The sequence below is a fragment of the Engystomops pustulosus genome, chromosome 1 (assembly GCF_040894005.1).
Source record: "Engystomops pustulosus chromosome 1, aEngPut4.maternal, whole genome shotgun sequence".
NCBI classification, from domain to species: Eukaryota; Metazoa; Chordata; class Amphibia; order Anura; family Leptodactylidae; genus Engystomops; species Engystomops pustulosus.
Window position 1 is genome coordinate 214,765,632 of NC_092411.1, and position 18,654 is coordinate 214,784,285.

The following is an 18,654-nucleotide window of genomic DNA, read 5'->3' on the forward strand; positions in this document are numbered from 1 at the left end:
CTATACAGGAAACATCACTGCGAACCTGCCTATGCTGTATACAAGTAAGATTTCTAGCGGAGAATGACTTGTAACATCACTCCTGGGATATTGAAACCTACGTAAGGAGCCATCAGCCGCTGAACTCTTAAATTTACAGCTGTATCCACAAACAGTAAGCTGGACATGATCGTTCACCTACAGGTACCTACACACATCTATTGGTTGCCCTGAATTACTTACATTATCTTCTCAAACAACCATATTAGTTTGGGTTTGAGTTTGTGGTCTCAACATACATGTGCTAGTACCGGTGTGGAAATTGAATAGTCTAGTACTGTCTTGCTGCAGTGTGTTATGTACATATAGGTTGGCGCAGGTATACATTTTTGTTTTTATGTTTGTTCATAGTTACCTTATAAAGTAACCTATTTTATAGTTGGGATGCAGGTCACCGACTATTTATACCAGCGACACCACTCAGATTGTTAGCATCCCCTGTTCCCATTTTGGCGCCGAACCTATTGTTGTTTTTAGTATTTACCATTTATTAGTTTTAAAGCCAACCCTCCCCTATTTCTAAAAAAAATTATGTACAATCTCTTTATGTCACAACATCCTGAAATCTTTAATTTGTCTAGAAAAAAAACTATTGTAAAGGGAGAATGTTTTAACGCCCAGTTAACACCCAGTCAAATATATGCATGTTGGACACATATTTTTAATGGGAAATTAAAGTGATACTCCACACATTATGTAAATATAATTTCAGAAATTGTTCAGTGTATAGTGTTTCTATGCCACTTGGGCTTTCATATAATCACATAACAGATTATATTTTTTCTCAGTATGCCTAGGATATGAATTTCTGGATTTTAAATTGTCAGATTAAACAATATTTCTATAAAACTACTTGGTAAAAAGAAATATAATATAGACAATACAGTATATTTCATCATATATGATATAACAAATTATAGCTTGTATCAGCAGCCAACAAATGTAACAAACTATATTGTCACACAAAACATGTAATGCAAGCTGCCATAATTTTTGAATTATTTGATTTATTTTGATTAATGGTGCAATTCAGGACATTTTAATTAATGAACCCATTAGTACTTTAATGAAAACAAACCACCATACACATATTTTTAAAAAAATACCATTCAATACACTACCAGTTTATCTTTGATCAATGGGTGTTTTAGAATCTCATATATAATATTTATGAAAATAAAAGTAGGAAAAAAATAAGATTAATTTCAAACTAAATTAAAATCCTACATTAAAGATATAAGGCTAAATGGACACGAACATAGGGGAAATTCATCATGTACCAGTGAATGGTGCGCCAGCGTGTGATGTTCCTCCGCCCCTCCCGTCTTTCAGGATGTATCAAGAGGCTCAAAATTCAAAATATCTAAATTCCCTAATTAACAAATTCAGAATTCTGGAAAATGTTCTGAAATATGGGAGTAGTGATTTATTAAATCCACTACATTATTTTTTCAATAACATCTATATAAATGTTAGATGTAATTAAGATATCTAAACTATGATAGATTTATCAAAGTATCTAATGCTGATAAATCTATCTGGTCTACACCTATTTGTTTAATTTATACCATATGCATCAATAATATGGCACGCTGGCACATTTTTTGGCACACTGTATGTCGCAACTTTTTTATAAATCAAGTGTCTAAAAATTGTCTAAAACATCTAACAAATGTGACATTTTAGATAATGTTTGGTAAACAATTCTGGCACATTTTGCTTAGTAAATCTCCTCCATAGTTTCTCACTAAATTGTCTGATTTATAATATTGTTTTATACGGATCCAAAAGGTTTACCTTAAATTCTTTTTCAATATTGGCAAGTTTGGCTAATTCGTTGCTCAGCTCCAATGCCGTGTGAACAGGATCCTCACTGGAAAGAGAAAGGTAGGCAGGACTGGCCAGTCCCTTGTAGGCATTTATCCTGGATCTTGAGTGGCTGAATGAATCATGTTTTTGCTTTTCCATGCAGTCATTGCACTTGCAGAAATAATCATGTGGCCGTTCTATCTTTGCTCCTTTTATCAATAGCATATGCACAACCTCATATTTTTGGCAGTGTGCAGCAAGGATGATAGGTGTGATATCTGGGGAGAACCTAGTACCATCTTCATCATAGGAATAGAAATCATCATCCTGGAGCTCCTGCTCACATGGGCTAAGGGTGAGTCTTTTGCTTGCAGCAAAAGCTGAATGATTTAAGATGGCTTCAACTATCCTAACATAACCTTTACTAATTGCAAGCAGCAAAGCATCACCAATTCGCGCCAAGTTCTCTTTCTTCAGTAAAAGTTCAGTCACTTCTAAATGTTCATTTCCAACTGCCAACTGTAGGGCATTCTGTCCCATGTAATCCACACAGTTGACATTTAATGTCTTCGACTCCTCCAGCATCTTTCTTACTACTGGAATGTTCCCATATTCTGCTGCATCCAAAAAGCGCTCTTCCTCTGCAGTCAGGTTTGGTCCTCGGTTGTTAAACATAAATGCAGGGCCACGAACGGCCTGCCTCCTTCCCTTCTCTCTTATCATGGTTACTCTTCTCATAGATGGGCTCCCTTCACCTGCGCTAAAGAAGAAAGAGACACAGATTAACCCAACAGCCCACATGTATTCACTACTGTATTAACTAATAAACAAAATCTACCAGGCATGATAAATCTATTACCGTAGTTGTCTACAGAAATATACCAAAATATTTGCATATCCCATTTTCCTGCAAATCCACTCCCACTTTTTTTATTCGACCAACACTAAAATCCATGATAAATAATATGCAAGGAATTTTAGACTTTTTCCTTGACACAATTTAAAACATATTTCTGTTTTTAGCAGATTAGGAAGGAAATTTACCATCAAAATCAAGCATGATAATCTAGGGAAACTTACTCATAAATCAAGGCACTGTGACTGTGGTAATCTAATATTTGTTATCCATGGCCTCCTTCCTTCTAAAATCTACTTTTAAAATTATGCTAATGAGCCTGAAGAGCTTATGTAGTAGCTTCATAGGCTTCATAGCCACACTGTGCAGGAGCACTTCCTACCTCCCACTGTGTGCTGAAACTTCCTCTACTGCCGTGAGATTACAGCAATCGGGAAGGGGGGAGGCTAGTGCTTAGGCAGCAGGAGGGTGGGCGAGAAGAGCTCCAGCACAATGTAACCACCTGGGTTATGAAGCTACAGCAACCAGAGTCCTTCTGGCACATAAGGATTTTAAAAGTTGATTTTAGAAGGAAGGAAGCCATGGATAATTAATATGAGAAGAGTACAGTCACAGTGCCCATATATGAATATGATGGTAGATTTTTAATTCATTTGATTTGCAAATATTGTACTGGAAAATAAACAGTTTGATTTCTAATCTTGTAACCTTACGTTTTAACCACCTTAATGTTATATCATTATAGGCAGTTTTCTATAGAGTCTCTCACAAATTATATTTGCATCCTCTAATTGTAATCGTTACCTGTAGTACATTTATTCATTTAAGGCTATTCATTTTCATCACCTAAAATTTAGAAAGACTGCCATATGTATGGGAAATCTAAAAGAAGGAATGGAAAGGACAATGTAGGGGGCCCAATTATAACCAATATAGCTAGTTGTCAAACACTGAAATTCAAGCATTATTTCTGGAGACATAGGGGGTCATTTATTAAGGGCCCGATTCGCGTTTTCCCGACGTGTTACCCGAATATTTCCGTTTTGCGCCGCTTGTACTTAAATTGCCCCGGGATTTTGGCGCACGCGATCGGATTGTGGCGCATCGGCGCTGGCATGCGCGCGACGGAAATCGGGGGGCGTGGCCGAACGAAAACCCGACGTATTCGGAAAAACCGCCGCATTTAAAAACCGAAAATGTGTCGCATAAGGACCGCTTACCTTCACCTGGTCCAGCTCGGTGCATTCCGGCGCGATGAGTTTACTTTCAGCGCAGCAGCGCCACCTGGTGGACGGCGGAAGAACTACCTTATTAAATCCCGGCCGGACCCGAATCCAGAGCGGAGAAGCCGCCGCTGGAACGCGAATGGACCGGGTAAGTAAATTTGCCCCATAGTGATCACACTATAACAAAGCCAAGTCTTATACTCATGGTAAAAACACCTTCCTCTAAAACCCAACTGAAGTTCCCAGTCTTTAGTACAATACAACCCTTTGTAACACCAAGACATATCATTAAAAATCCGCATGAATGAGAACTGAAATGTAAAGATTTTTGCTTCCTGGACATTTCCCCAAGCGTCTCTTCCTGGAGAATTTTCTGTTTCAGTTATAATGACAACAAACTAGCTATTCATTTAAGGCTCTAGGTGGCATTGCCTACAGTAGAGTGACCTTGTGAATGAAAATAGAATGAAAATGGAAAATACACATGACAACAGTCCCCAGAGGCTTCTCTGTTACAAGCTAGTGGGAGTATAACATTTCTAGTAAGATTCTAGATAGAAGTGGACATGCCCATTAGGAACACTATTGGCATAGAACCATCAGAGAGGTTAGTGTTTTCTAGTCATACAGTTTATGTATACATAAAAGAAGAACTATTTTCAGTATCTTCGAGCACAAGTTTCTTTATAACTACAATGAATAAATATTAGGTTACAATTATAATGGTGGTAACAGTGAAAGGAGACACTTGTTCGTAAAGAACAAGTACTCATGAAAGAATATAGACTTACACTCACCGGCCACTTTATTAGGTACACCTGTCCAACTGCTCGCTAACACTTAATTTCTAATCGGCCAATCACAGTGCATTTAGGCATGTAGACATGGTCAAGACAATCTCCTGCAGTTCAAACCGAGCATCAGTATGGAGAAGAAAGGTGATTTGAGTGCCTTTGAACGTGGCATGGTTGTTGGTGCCAGAAGGGCTGGTCTGAGTATTTCAGAAACTGCTGATCTACTGGGATTTTCACGCTCACAACCATCTCTAGGGTTTACAGAGAATGGTCCGAAAAAGAAAAAACATCCAGTGAGCGGCAGTTCTGTGGGCGGAAATGCCTTGTTGATACCAGAGGTCAGAGGAGAATGGGCAGACTTGTTCGAGCTGATAGAAAGGCAACAGTGACTCAAATCGCCACCCGTTACAACCAAGGTAGGCAGAAGAGCATCTCTGAATGCACAGTACGTCGAGTTTGAGGCAGATGGGCTACAGCAGCAGAAGATCACACCGGGTGCCCTCCTTTCAGCTAAGAACAGGAAACTGAGGCTACAATTTGCACAAGCTCATTGAAATTGGACAGTAGAAGATTGGAAAAACATTGCCTGGTCTGACGAGTCTCGATTTCTGCTGCGACATTCGGATGGTAGGGTCAGAATTTGGCGTCAACAACATGAACGCATGGATCCATCCTGCCTTGTATCAACGGTTCAGGCTGGTGGTGGTGGTGTCATGGTGTGGGGAATATTTTCTTGGCACTCTTTGGGCCCCTTGGTACCAATTGAGCATACCTGAGTATTGTTGCTGACCATGTCCATCCCTTTATGACCACAATGTACCCAACATCTGATGGCTACTTTCAGCAGGATAATGCGCCATGTCATAAAGCTGGAATCATCTCAGACTGGTTTCTTGAACATGACAATGAGTTCACTGTACTCAAATGGCCTCCACAGTCACCAGATCTCAATCCAATAGAGCATCTTTGGGATGTGGTGGAACAGGAGATTCGCATCATGGATGTGCAGCCGACAAATCTGCGGCAACTGTGTGATGCCATCATGTCAATATGGACCAAAATCTCCAAGGAATACATGGAGTTACAGCAGCAGTACACAGTCATACATGGAGCCACAGCCACAGTACACAGTCATACATGGAGCCACAGCCGCAGGACACAGCCATACATGGAGCTACAGCCGGAGTACACAGTCATACATGGAGCTAAAGCCACAGTACACAGTCATACATGGAGCTACAGCCGCAGTACACAGCCACACATGGAGCTACAGCCGCAGTACACAGCCATATATGGAGCTACAGCCGCAGTACACAGCCATACATGGAGCTACAGCCGCAGTACACAGCCATACATGGAGCGACAGTCGCAGTACACAGCCATACATGGAGCTACAGCCGTAGTACACAGCTATACATGGCGCTACAGCCGCAGTACACAGCTATACATGGAGCTACAGCCGCAGTACACAGCTATACATGGAGCTACAGCCCCAGTACACAGCCATACATGGAGCTACAGCCGCAGTACACAGCCATACATGGAGCTACAGCCGCAGTACACAGCCAAACATGGAGCTACAGCCGCAGTACACAGCCATACATGGAGCTACAGCCACAGTACACAGCCATACATGGAGCGACAGTCGCAGTACACAGCCATACATGGAGCTACAGCCGCAGTACCCAGCTATACATGGAGCTACAGTCGCAGTACACAGCTATACATGGAGCTACAGCCCCAGTACACAGCCATACATGGAGCTACAGCCACAGGACACAGCCATACATGGAGCTACAGCCGGAATACACAGCCATACATTGAGCTACAGCCACAGTACACAGCCATACATGGAGCTACAGCCAGAGTACACAGCCATACATGAAGCTACAGCCGCAGTACACAGCCATACATGGAGCTACAGCCGCAGTACACAGCCATACATGGAGCTACAGCCGCAGTACACTGTAAGATAATAAGATGTTTTCCCTGGGATGATTGGACACAGTTAGGGTGCATTCACACTGCCATTGTGGGGAAGCATAATTGACTGCAACCTTATCTGAATGCTACAGTTATGTATAGACCTTGATTCTGGCTCTGTATTTAATGTTTGCTAGAACGTGATTTACACTTTTTAGGAGTAGTCTGGTAGTCTTTCTTATTACATGAAGGGTGCCCCCCCCCAATTTTCTCTGGTGGGCCCAATGTACACCAGTCCGATACTGTTTATGATGACTATATATATTCACCAAAATGATCCCTGCAGCTTGTATTGAAGTGTCAACAGTCATGTGTCTGATGGAGCCCCTAACTAGCCAAAGGGGACAAGGGAGTGGGGCAGTTGTATCATTATGCAGAAGCTTACTCCAGTCAGACATTTTATAAGAAAAAAATGTAAGTAATGTGCATGCCCCCAATTTTCCCTCTTGTGACTACAGCAGCCATTGACTGCACTGCTCCACAGGAACAGGAAGCCAGGAGAAACAGCCATATATACTTTTAAATAGTATATGAAGGACTGATTTCCCAATAAGTATATCAAAGCAATAAAAATACTATTCAAATAAAAAAACTTTATATATAATATTTTATATAATTAAAATAAATATTGGTATCAACACCTAAAATCTCTCAAAATACTCTCAGGTGGTGGTGGTTGTGCACATTTAGCACACAATTTGGCCACAAAAGAAAAAATATTGTATTCACAGAATGCAAACAATATATCAATATCATATCAGGAAATGTAATACAAAATCCTCAATGGTAACACAACATTTTATCAATTAATATATAATCTTTCAATTTATACATATCACATGAACAAGGCATAATAACCCTATACTATATCACAGAAAAATGTGCCACATGTAATAAGATCAAGGTTGCATGTTGCATACAAGGCAGACATAGTACAACTCAATACGAAAAAAAAAACAGTTTTTAAACTAGAATTATTACTGATCACATACAATGTATATAAATGAAGATTTGTCATTAATGTGTTAATTAGGTAGAAAAGGAATGGTCAAGTATGATGCAAATTAGTTTTGATGGATAGAACTGAATAGGGACAAAAAAATTGGCTATAGTAAGAAATCTGTTACATCTATACCTAAGAGAGAATGGATAATGGAAAAAGCAAATGACATGTGCGCATTGGGAAAAGCAGTTTGAAATAGAAATCTTAACGTGTTCACAGCAGTAGAAGTTTCTTAGGCCCTTGCCACCATTTTAGAAAACACAGTCTTTTATAGAAAGCCCTAAAAACAGACAAAGACCATTCATTTTGTTGTCCGGTAGATGAGAGACACAAAGGCTTGAAATACAGGGCTAGAGAGAGCACCATCGTAATTGTTAGAAATCTGTAGCAGCAAGTGTTTAGTGAGGCATGCTTTGAAAGAGAAGCAGGGCAAATACAATAGAAATTTGTGGCATATAAAAGACAGCACTCTTCATGTTGCCTACAAATTACAGAAGGCATAGCAGCGAATAATAGCAGAGATGTCAGAATCGATATTTGGTCACAGTTCAGAGCTTCAGATGTTTGCAGAAACATGCTTGAATTATGATAATATCACATTGTTGTACTAAGTAATCTCATGTATAAAAATGTAAAAATGTATTAAAATGTATATTCACCTTCTTCTGTCATAGAATTATTGTACTATAGATGATTGTGTATGTCTACATTATGAGGCATAATTTAAGGAAATCTACCATCAAAACCAAGCATGATAGTTATGGCCCTGATAATTGTTCCCAATCAGTAAATGAATAGCAAAATATAGTTTGACGGCCCCTTGATTTTATGTACATGCTGTTATTGTGGTACAGGTACATGGATTTGGATTTGTGGATTTACAGGTACATGTGGATTTGCCAAGACGTTTTACACCCATTTTGCAGGCAGGGTGACGTAACATTTTCTGATGGAGGTCTTAGGGCACACCAAGAGATTAACCTTTGCATCCCAGAGAATCCCAAGCCAGGCTGTTTCTATATGCTCCCTAACATCCACAAAGATGGCAATCCAGGAGGGCCTATTATTTCTGGAATTGGCACCGTGACGGAAAGCATCTCAGGTTGGATGGAAAATCTCCTAAAACCCCTAGTCAGGAATACTCCTAGCTAATTCCAGGACACTACTGACCTAAATGAAGGTGCAAAGTCCCACAGAAAAAGTGGCGCACTGCCCTTTGTAAATGTGCAACAATGAATTATCTAGCACGGCAGATTTAATACATCTCCCCCATGTTCTTCAAACAGAAATATGAATACGTGCTGTACTTTAATTTATAGGCGAGACAAAACATTAACTATAAATCGACCAAAAGGTTATGTATCAAACTGTTAGTTCTTAGATGAAAGTCTGTGTAATTAAACTCCCTTCTACTTCTTCCTCTCTCAGCTCTAAGTTGTAGAATATAATTTCCCTGTAGCTCAAATATTCTTTGGGGAGAGAACTCTCAGAGGAGACCCACAACTATCTCAGCTTTTATACAAGTCTTTCTCAAATTTTAGAACCACTTAACCCATTGTTAAAGCACTCAGTTGTTGTAAATTGACTACATAAATCACTGTTTTTAGTGTCTTCACTGTTGTACACTAAGAACTGTGTGCAACATTATAGGTATATTAGTTTTTCTTCAGTCCACACTTCTTTGATTATTCCAAACTACAAATCCATTCATATGCATAATTGAGCCTTTTACTGTAAAAGCAGTAAATAATGAGTTTCAACTGAACAATTATCTATAGTACAATCAGTCCCCGGGTTACGTACAAGTTCTGTAGCTTTGTTCTTAAGTTGAATTTGTATGTAAGTCAGAACTGTATATTTTATAATTGTAACCCCAGCCAGGATTTCTTTTGTCTCTGTGACAATTTGATTTTAAAAATGTAGGATTGTCATAAGAACCAGGATTAACACTAAAGCTTCATTACAGACACCTGTGATAACTGTTATAGCTGATTATTGTAGCCTGGAGCTAAAGTACAGTAAATTACCAATTACTAGAGGTCTGTTTGTAACTAGGGGTCATCTATAAGTCGGGTGTTCTTAAGTAGGGGACAGCCTGTATAAGAATAATAAACAGTAAAAATTAAAAAGAGTTCGGTTGGTTCACATCTGCGCTTATTCTCCATTTTTTCTGCTCTGTTATGGGAACAGAAGGGCTATAATAGACTATGATGGGGCCCTTGTGTCTGTTATTTTATTAAATTATTGAGGCACAATGGACAATAGTTCTTCCCTTTTTTAACCCCAGCATGGGTGACGTTACAAATATACACTTTTACGTAATGGGGGCTTTCATATGGAGAAACTCACCTAAATAACTTTTACAAGTTAATTTCAAAATTGCAAAATAAGACATGCACAATATTTTAATTATAATTTTGTTTTCAGAAAACACCAAAAAACATTTTTTTTCCAAATTTCAAACAAGGATATAAAAAACACACAAAGGTATATAAATCTAGAGTAAACTAGCTGTAGCTGCATTTCTTTTCTAATTTTTTTTTTTCCATTGTATTGGTTTTCCAAACAATTTTCATGTGTTATCTTTTCAGGACATTTTTCCCACAAGTGGTACCATATTGCTCAGTTTTCCTCTCTAGGTTTCTTGGACAAATGAAACAATGCTTTTGTATTCTTTCTCCTGGAATATCCTGAAACTGTAAGCTACAAAATTTCATTCCTTTGGCAAGCCTTTCAAAGAGACTGAAAATGAGTCAGACTTCCTCCCAACATCACATCATCGCAGGTCCTTCAGCAATTAGCTCACAGTGTATACTGTCCTCTACTCTACACGGCTCATTACTGTGTTCAGAAGAACCTGAGATAATGTCATGGCCTTATCACTCCCTCCCAAAATCATATGACAGTCTTACATGGCATGGCAACCCTGACAACAAATAAACTAACTTGAGACACAAACACCTGCTGAGTAAATGATAAAAATAGAAGGGGCTAAAATGTGGTTTTCCCCAAAAAAGAATTGTTACACTAAAATTCCTATCAAAATAATTTTATGAACAATTGGACATTACCAACAACAACATACTTGAGGAATACCTAGAGTTTCAAAATTCTAAACAAAGTAATTTTGCTGATAATAGCAAAAAAGAAAAAAAGTAAGCATCGGGGCCTAAAAGGCCCCCAATATGCATTATAGAGTTTACAGAATCAATGCAGTACAATGAATTTCCAGCGCAGTTGTGTCCTTATGTACATTACTATAGACGTTAACTAAGCAAGGTTTCACTCTGGGAAACAGTTTGATTTTTCTTTTAGTCAATAAAAGTTAAAGGTGTTGTCCAGTTTTCAATAAAACCCTGGGAAAACTGGCCATTCTCATGAAAACCCAATGCTGCCTTGCCAATGGGGATCCAAGTCTCTATTCACAAGCATATGGCATGTGTTTGCTGCAGGTATCATGTTCTATTACTGGCATCATGGCTCCTAGCTCAGATCTGCTATCTAGTTTTACATGTGAGCACTGACTGCAGCTGTCACATACCCTATGCATGTTCAAAGAGACCAGAAGGACCGATGGAAATGCAGTGCTGAATGCCTGGGGGGACAGATAGCTCATTTTGAATTCTATTTTACTCTATTTGCTTTTCGTAACCGCATGAAGCAAAAATCCTCTGTCGACTATGAAAAGAAAATGTAGAAATGTAGGATAACCCATTTAAAAATATGAATGGTCATGTAATACATAGACATTTTTCTGCTCTATCTCATTCGGAGCAAGTAAAAGGGTTGTTTTAGCAGGATCAATGATTTAACTCTCCTTATAACTGACATTTATTCCTTATCATGATATAACAATCCTGTATTCTTTTCTTCTTAACTGTTTTTTGAGCCGTTCGATATAATAACTAGTTGAACCTGTCATCATAATATGTTGACCTTTATATGTTAACACAGTTAAGTGACAGATCTGCTTTAATGAAGATGAGTTGTACAACCTCAGAACTTTCCATAGTCAGTATAATTGTCTATCCACGTTTTTTGAAATATTTATCTAATAATGTAATTATATCACCAAAACACTGTATGATCACTTTTTCTATTTTTAGTCAAACTAGACTACATTTAACACATTGTAAACATAAAAAACTAATAAAAGTAGACTAGACTTATCGTATTGTAAACATAAAATATATGAAAGAAAACCTGTCTCCAGAATTTTACCCCTCACTCCAGTAATTCCTGTTGCTAAAGGTTTAAACGTACTCCCCATATTACGTAAAATTATCTGCCACTGAGGCACTGTTCTTTTAATACAGCTGTTTTTCTGATATGCAAATGAGTATAGATGTCTCATATTCTGACTGTTATAGAGTCATGTTTTATCAAAGCAGCCAGTAAACTCGGTCTCCTTTTTTTGATTGACAGCTTAGTGTCTCTTCAAATCCTGGCATGGGCAGACAAGAAGTCCTCTGCCCTTCCTTACCAAAATGCTGTACCTTATACTGCATGGTGAATTTAGCAGTGAGCACAGTGTAGTAAACTGCAGATCTTGTCACCGTTTCGTGCACCCCATAATGGGCAAGGCCACATGATGGTGGGCCATGTGCCAGTGGGCAGAGCCACTATAAACAAAGCCACAAATAGTTTGGGAAACAATTTTACTGGTGGAAGGAGGCAGATTTAATCTGGGACGACTGTGCTGTACATTTCAACAAGGGCACAGTGTGTGTGGGAGGGGGGGGGGGGGAGGTGTATTGTGCCTGTTCTTGATGACAAGTTCTCTTTAAATCTAGGCTAGTTTTAACATATTGTAAATCTAGTGGGGGGAGGGATATTTCACATGGTGGCACATTTTGCCCTGGCAGGTTAAGTAAACCTGGCATTTCTCCTAGGTTGGTTTTCAGCTATAGCTAGTGCTCTGTGGTCAGGTATGGCCCCTTCATGTAGTGGCACAAACCTATTGGAAAGTTTCTGAAGGTGTGGGGTCTGTGGGTAGATGACAATGTCCTCCCTGTACATTCCTGTGCGGTAATCCTCTCAGTGCCTTATGTAAAAGGATTTGTATGGTTTGACTGTGTCTCTTAGCAGTAATGCAGCCTTTTTAGGAACTCTCATAATATGCTGTGTTTAAAAGGGAACATAAAGATATACTAAAAATTTTGTATAGTATCATTTAGTCCCATTATGATTTTTTTCACACAGTAATGGTTAATATGCCTTTATGTTTTGCAAAATTATGTGTAAACTAGTTTCTGTAAATGTTCCTGTATGTTCAGATATGATTATTAAATACAATCATAACAATCCTGTTGGAAATCGTTTAATGATAGTCCTTTCGTCCATTCTACTTTCTTCCCAGGTCTAAAGGACAAATGTTATCTGTATAGACACATGTTTTTGCTTCAAATAAAAATTCCAAGTTTCTATTACGATAACTATCTTAACTGCTTTAATACAACTAAAGGTCTCTCTGTAACTAGGAGATGGAGGCTCATTAGTGAACCTATTATTTTTTTTGCTGAACGACGAAGTTAAATTCTGCAAAATAAAAAAAAAGAGACAAAGAGGAATTTGAAAAGTGCTAAAAATAAGCCCATGATGTTCTTTTTCCCAAGAAGATGTATAAAATATTATGAACTAAAGCCATTATGGTGCAAGGTCTTAAGGGACGGTATTTAAAATGATTAAAATCTTTTTGATGATGGATTTTGCTATTTACTGTTCAGTTACAGACTGACAACAATCATGAAGGTAATTTATATGCACAAGGAATTATATCACAGCGATCAATTAATGGCAACGTCACAGCCCAAGTTAATCAGAAATGTGCCGTGATCTGACTCTTTCGTCTAAAGGACACTGAAAACAAAGTTGAAAAAGCTAAGCTTACTTTGATTAAACTGCCAGTGTGTCTGACTGCTTCATGTGATATTAGAATTGGCACAAGTCAACTATATATCTTTTTAAAAAATAACATAAAAATATAATAAGTATATTATGCTTTATAAGAAGGTTACTGTCTTAATATAACTTACTCTAAGTTACCCTCGTGAATGCTATATATGTATATTATTCAAAGTATCTGCTCATAAAAGGGCTCTACCCTTTTAGAATTCAAAATGTAGCAGATTCCTCCACAAGCTGGCAAATGATTGGCAGATGATCTACTATTCATTATTGTACAGCAATCAATGTAATTGGGTAAAGCACTAAGCCGAAACCAGCATAGCTTGTGCCTTTAAAAGTACTCCTGAAGAAAATTTCAATCTCCTATGAAAAAAAATTGTAATACAACATTAAAAGAAGTCTGCCCCCTTCAGCTCCTTCTCAGATTTGTAAAGAGCACTTAAGCAACCTTCCTGACCTATATTTTCTATTATAGCTTCCCAGTGATCTGTCATATAAGAGAAAATTCAGCTTTTATATTTATGCAAATGAGCTTCTTGGAGCATCAGAGACAAGACCATGTCTGTTGGTACACCATTATTATTCTTTCTTTGCTTCCCAAATTGATACAGTGGAAGATGAAAAGGGAAACACCATATATTGCAGAAAGGTGGAGAAAGAAAGAAACAGGTGCACCAGTAGAAATCGCCACTTCCTTGGTGTAATCAGAAGTTCATTTGCATAAATGGTATTTTTGGATAAAAAAAAAATTCTCTAAAAGGACCATTTAAATAGGAAAGGTAGGAAACCTTCTAGATTACCCGACGCAATGCTGGATTTTCTTGTGGATGAATCAGGAGGTGTAGACTACAACTTTAGTAGCACTAACCCATTTCCAATATCCAGAAAGGTATTGTATTGGGAATAACTTCTCATACACTACTGCAGACAATAGAAAGATTTTAAGCTGGAGAAGTACCACTACGTAGAAATGTATGAAATATTTAATCTCTTAAAACAAATACAATCCTTACCAACCTTCTAAAGGCACCCTCTAACAGCATTCTGCAATACTACACCATACTATAAAGCACCTGTCAGAGCTGCTGCAAGAGTTTGCTCTGCAGATTAAGTTCTCTTGGCAGGGCACCACACCTGGGTATAATGTTCTGTCGAAAGCTGGGTGACTGACAGTCAGCAGACTTAATCGACCAAGAATGTGTTTGCACACAGTCCGGTGAGAGTGCTGGAGTGCTGCACCAATCAGTTTCTGGGGAAGTGTCAAGTCTTTCCATACATTGCTGCTTAACCCATAAACCGGTGCATGCTAAATACTTCTCTTCTCTGGTAACTCTGTGATACTCTGCAGTGTTTTGTTATGCTCCTGACCTATTGCCTGTACCTTGACTATTATTCTGCCTTATAAATTTGTAAGTCCCCACCATCTTGCTTTAGACCCATTTTGTCTTGATTTGCCGTGTTGCCAAGGTAGGGATCGCCGCCCAGTTGTTGTCTGTGTTTTAGCAAAGGTCCTTTATGTAAGCAGGGACTGGGGTTGTGGGAAGCACACAGTTCACACTTCTTCCCAGTCTTAATGACAAAATTTCCACTACTAAATTGGGTTTGCTCAATTTAGATGACATACGATACCTTCGAAACACATCTTCACAACTGCCCAAAACACATGCAGTAAAAACTGGTGGGAGTCAGATACAGCAACAACATCAGAATAGAAGGAATTGGGAAATCTGACAGATCAATTCACATGAAAGAAACATTTGGTCAAGATTCAGTATGAATGACGTAAGCCAACACCTGGGAGCAGAGCCTAAGTGGTGACCAGTTTTCACCAGAGCCCTTTGCAAAGCTGGTTGGACTTGCTGCCTCCTGGTACCACCAGGTCACTCCACAGGCATGACTTTGTCCACATAGGTGGCCAAGGCGAGGTGCAGAATTGTGAGGCAGAGACAAAGATAGGGACAGGCAGAAGGTCAGGACAGGCAGCACTGGATCAGAGTCGGGGACGTAGTTGAAGGTCAGGACAGGCAGCACAGGAGCAAAGTCGGGAACGCACAGGACATAGGGAGCAAGCTTTTTCTAAGGCACAAGGCTCAAAGATCTGGCAGGGGACACAGGAAGGGGCTATTTATCAGGGCAGGCTGACGGTCAGTGCCAATTGTTGGCTTGTGCACTAGGAGGCGTGGACGTGCGTGCAGGACCGCAGGTACTGCTGCTGGAGCCATTGAAAGTGAGGCTGCAGACACAATCCAGGTGTGTCTGCAACCCGGGATATGGGTCACAGGAGAACCTGTGACACATTTTTTTCATGCCATGGAATAATTTGCATTAGACACATTTCTTATTTGACTGTGTTCTTCATTACTTCATCACCTTCCATTTTGCACATCCAACTGCTATATTAATTGAAAACTTAAATAAAGGGTAAAAAGACAATTGGCTAGCATTTATCACTTTCACCATCTAAGCCATTCAGGTCTGAAAAGAATAGTGCAAAAAGATTTTATTTATTTTTGTGTTTTATTTGATAGGTGTATAAATAACAGAATACAGGTCATACCTGACCATGGCCATACCCAGTGCATCTTTTTCTAAATGCAGCTATTTTTAAGTGTAAAAGAATTATACCAGAATTGAACCAGAAGGGAACTAAGTGACTTTATCTATAGGAACAGGTCCAATTCTTGTCTTTCAAATGTTATCTGAAAAGCACCATTAACTCTTTCCTCAATCGCCTCTTCCCCCTTCTAAATCTCATGTACTCGTAGTAGCACTCAGGAAAAGATGCACTGCCAGGATGGCACAGCTGTAGGTGGCTGCCTATGCATTGGCTCCGGCTTTTGAGCCCCCACCACTCACCCTGCCCTGCGGCACCCACTTGGACCATCACCCTACTAAATGTAACATCAGCAGCAGGGGCTCCATGTTGCACAACTGGTTGCATCAGAGCGTCGTATCCTGGCAGCAAAGAGTACCAGTAGCGGCTTCATTGGAGCACCTGAAATGTAAGTGATCACAACCAGAGCCTTACCGCAAGTCAGAAGGAATGCTGCACCAAGGCTCCAGTTGCAGCCGCAACAAGGCAGCTTAAGGGCCAGTACTTGGCAAAGGTGGAGCACGGGCAGTGTCTCAGCTGCCAAACCAATACTAGCAGCAGCACATCACTAGTTCACCACAACACTGGCACCGGCACCCTTTGTGAAGTATCCCCTACAAGTGTCTGTCTAGTCTGTGTCTATGTGTTATTGTGAATGGTATATATGTGTACCGTAATTGCTTCCCCCTATGTAATGAAATGTGTTCATGTAACCTGTAGTGTGCTGTTTCGTAATGGTCTGTAACTATGTTTGTACCCAACCAAGGAACTAGCAACATGTAGAAACGCGCCTCTTGTAACTGTCTCTAACTGTGTAACAATCGCGGGAACACTATGTACAAAATAATACTCCCCAGGGGATCAATAAAGTTGTATTGAATTGTAAAGTAGATTTGTAAGTTAAACAATACAGAAATAAGGTAAGGTTTGACATTAACTTAACCCCTTCAGTACCGATGGTCATTGGTGCCAGAATGACCAAGTCAATTTTTGACATTCTGCTATGCAACTACTTCTTTAAATGATTATATCTCTAGAAAAGCTTTACATATCATAACAAATATAACTTTGGTTTTTTTCAAGACATATGAGACTTTATCTTGCTCATGTATTAATATGTTAAGCTTTTAGCCAAATATATATATATATATAGTACAAAACAACCATTTTAAAAAATATATTCAGTGCATAACAAAGGAGAAGCCAATAAATTTTATGTTAATGCAAAAATTCAAATTCATTGGAATAAAATATAGTAGATTTTTGATATTTAAATTGTAACTGTATCTTCTGAAAAGAGCAGGAATAAAATGATGTCTAAAGTATGCAGTTTTATGCCTGTGGTATCAAGAGGTCAGGGAATAATTATTGAGAGTTTTTATACAGTCATAAAATAAAATTGGTTTCTGCCCTTTATAAAACATACTAGAACTAAAATATGTTACTAAGGCTGACTTGGAAAAGAGCTTCCACTCTAAGCAGCTGAGCGGCCTGCGGCCAATCTGTCAGCTGAAACAGTCATACCCACCAACAAAAACAACAAAATAATTTAATTGTTGAACCAATATTCGTTAATTTTTTTAGCTGAACCATACCGAAATAATATTGTTAAAAAGTGCTGATTCCCATAGGAACTTGTCTATTGTAAGCTTTATTTTATGAGAGATCATTGTACTATCATGTAAAAAAGTTGACTCAAATTTTTGTTTTCAGGCAAATAAGTGGTCCCCTACTTAAGGACACCAGACGACCTCTAGTTAAAGATGGACCCCTCTGCCCACTGTTTAGTCCCAGGCTGCAAAGATCAGCTGTAAAGTTTCTGCAATGAAGCTTTATTGATAATCCTTTGTTCAATTATAGCAAACATTTTTGAAACTCCAATTGCCACTATGGCAAATAAAGGTCTGGATCTACCCTTATAAACAGCTTCGACAGCTTCGACTTACATACAAATTCAACTTAAGAACAAACCTTTGGAACCTATCTTGTATGTAACCCGGGGACCGCCTGTAATGGGTTTCTTGATTCGTCATTACTATACTGTAATACACATTCTGAATATAGTGGGCTTGATACATCTATCACCTTTGTATAACCACTTAAATTCAATGTACAATACAACATATTCAGTAGCTCATGTTGGACACATGTTGGAGTTTAAATACATTTTCTGTATTCAAGAAAGAAAAATTAATACCGCCAATGAAGTTTGCATCACTGCACCTCAGATAAGAAACGATTTTGAGAGTGATTGATTGAAAGTTAGACTTAAAGGGAACCTGTCGCCACATTTTCACAAATACAACTAGTAACAGGTTCCTATAGAGCCATACTAACTAACTGACACCCTTCTTTTAGCTACAAATTGCTTCCCCATAAATCAACTTTATCTTATATTACCTGTGGCCAGAGGGGGCATGTCCTGCAGGGCCAGCCGCTTCCAT

The 18,654-nt window shown here is 38.8% G+C and overlaps 1 protein-coding gene across 2 annotated transcripts in view; it reads right to left on the reverse strand.

Moving 5' to 3' along the window:
- TRPC3 (transient receptor potential cation channel subfamily C member 3) overlaps positions 1 to 18,654 on the reverse strand; it is a 195,120-nt gene that overhangs the window by 150,813 nt on the left and 25,653 nt on the right. The window contains exon 2 of one of the 2 annotated variants that reach the window (XM_072119348.1): positions 1,837 to 2,608. In XM_072119348.1, the coding sequence (XP_071975449.1) occupies positions 1,837 to 2,608 (772 nt within the window). The remainder of the gene's footprint in view (positions 1 to 1,836; positions 2,609 to 18,654) is intronic. The other variant, XM_072119350.1, reaches the window with a different exon arrangement.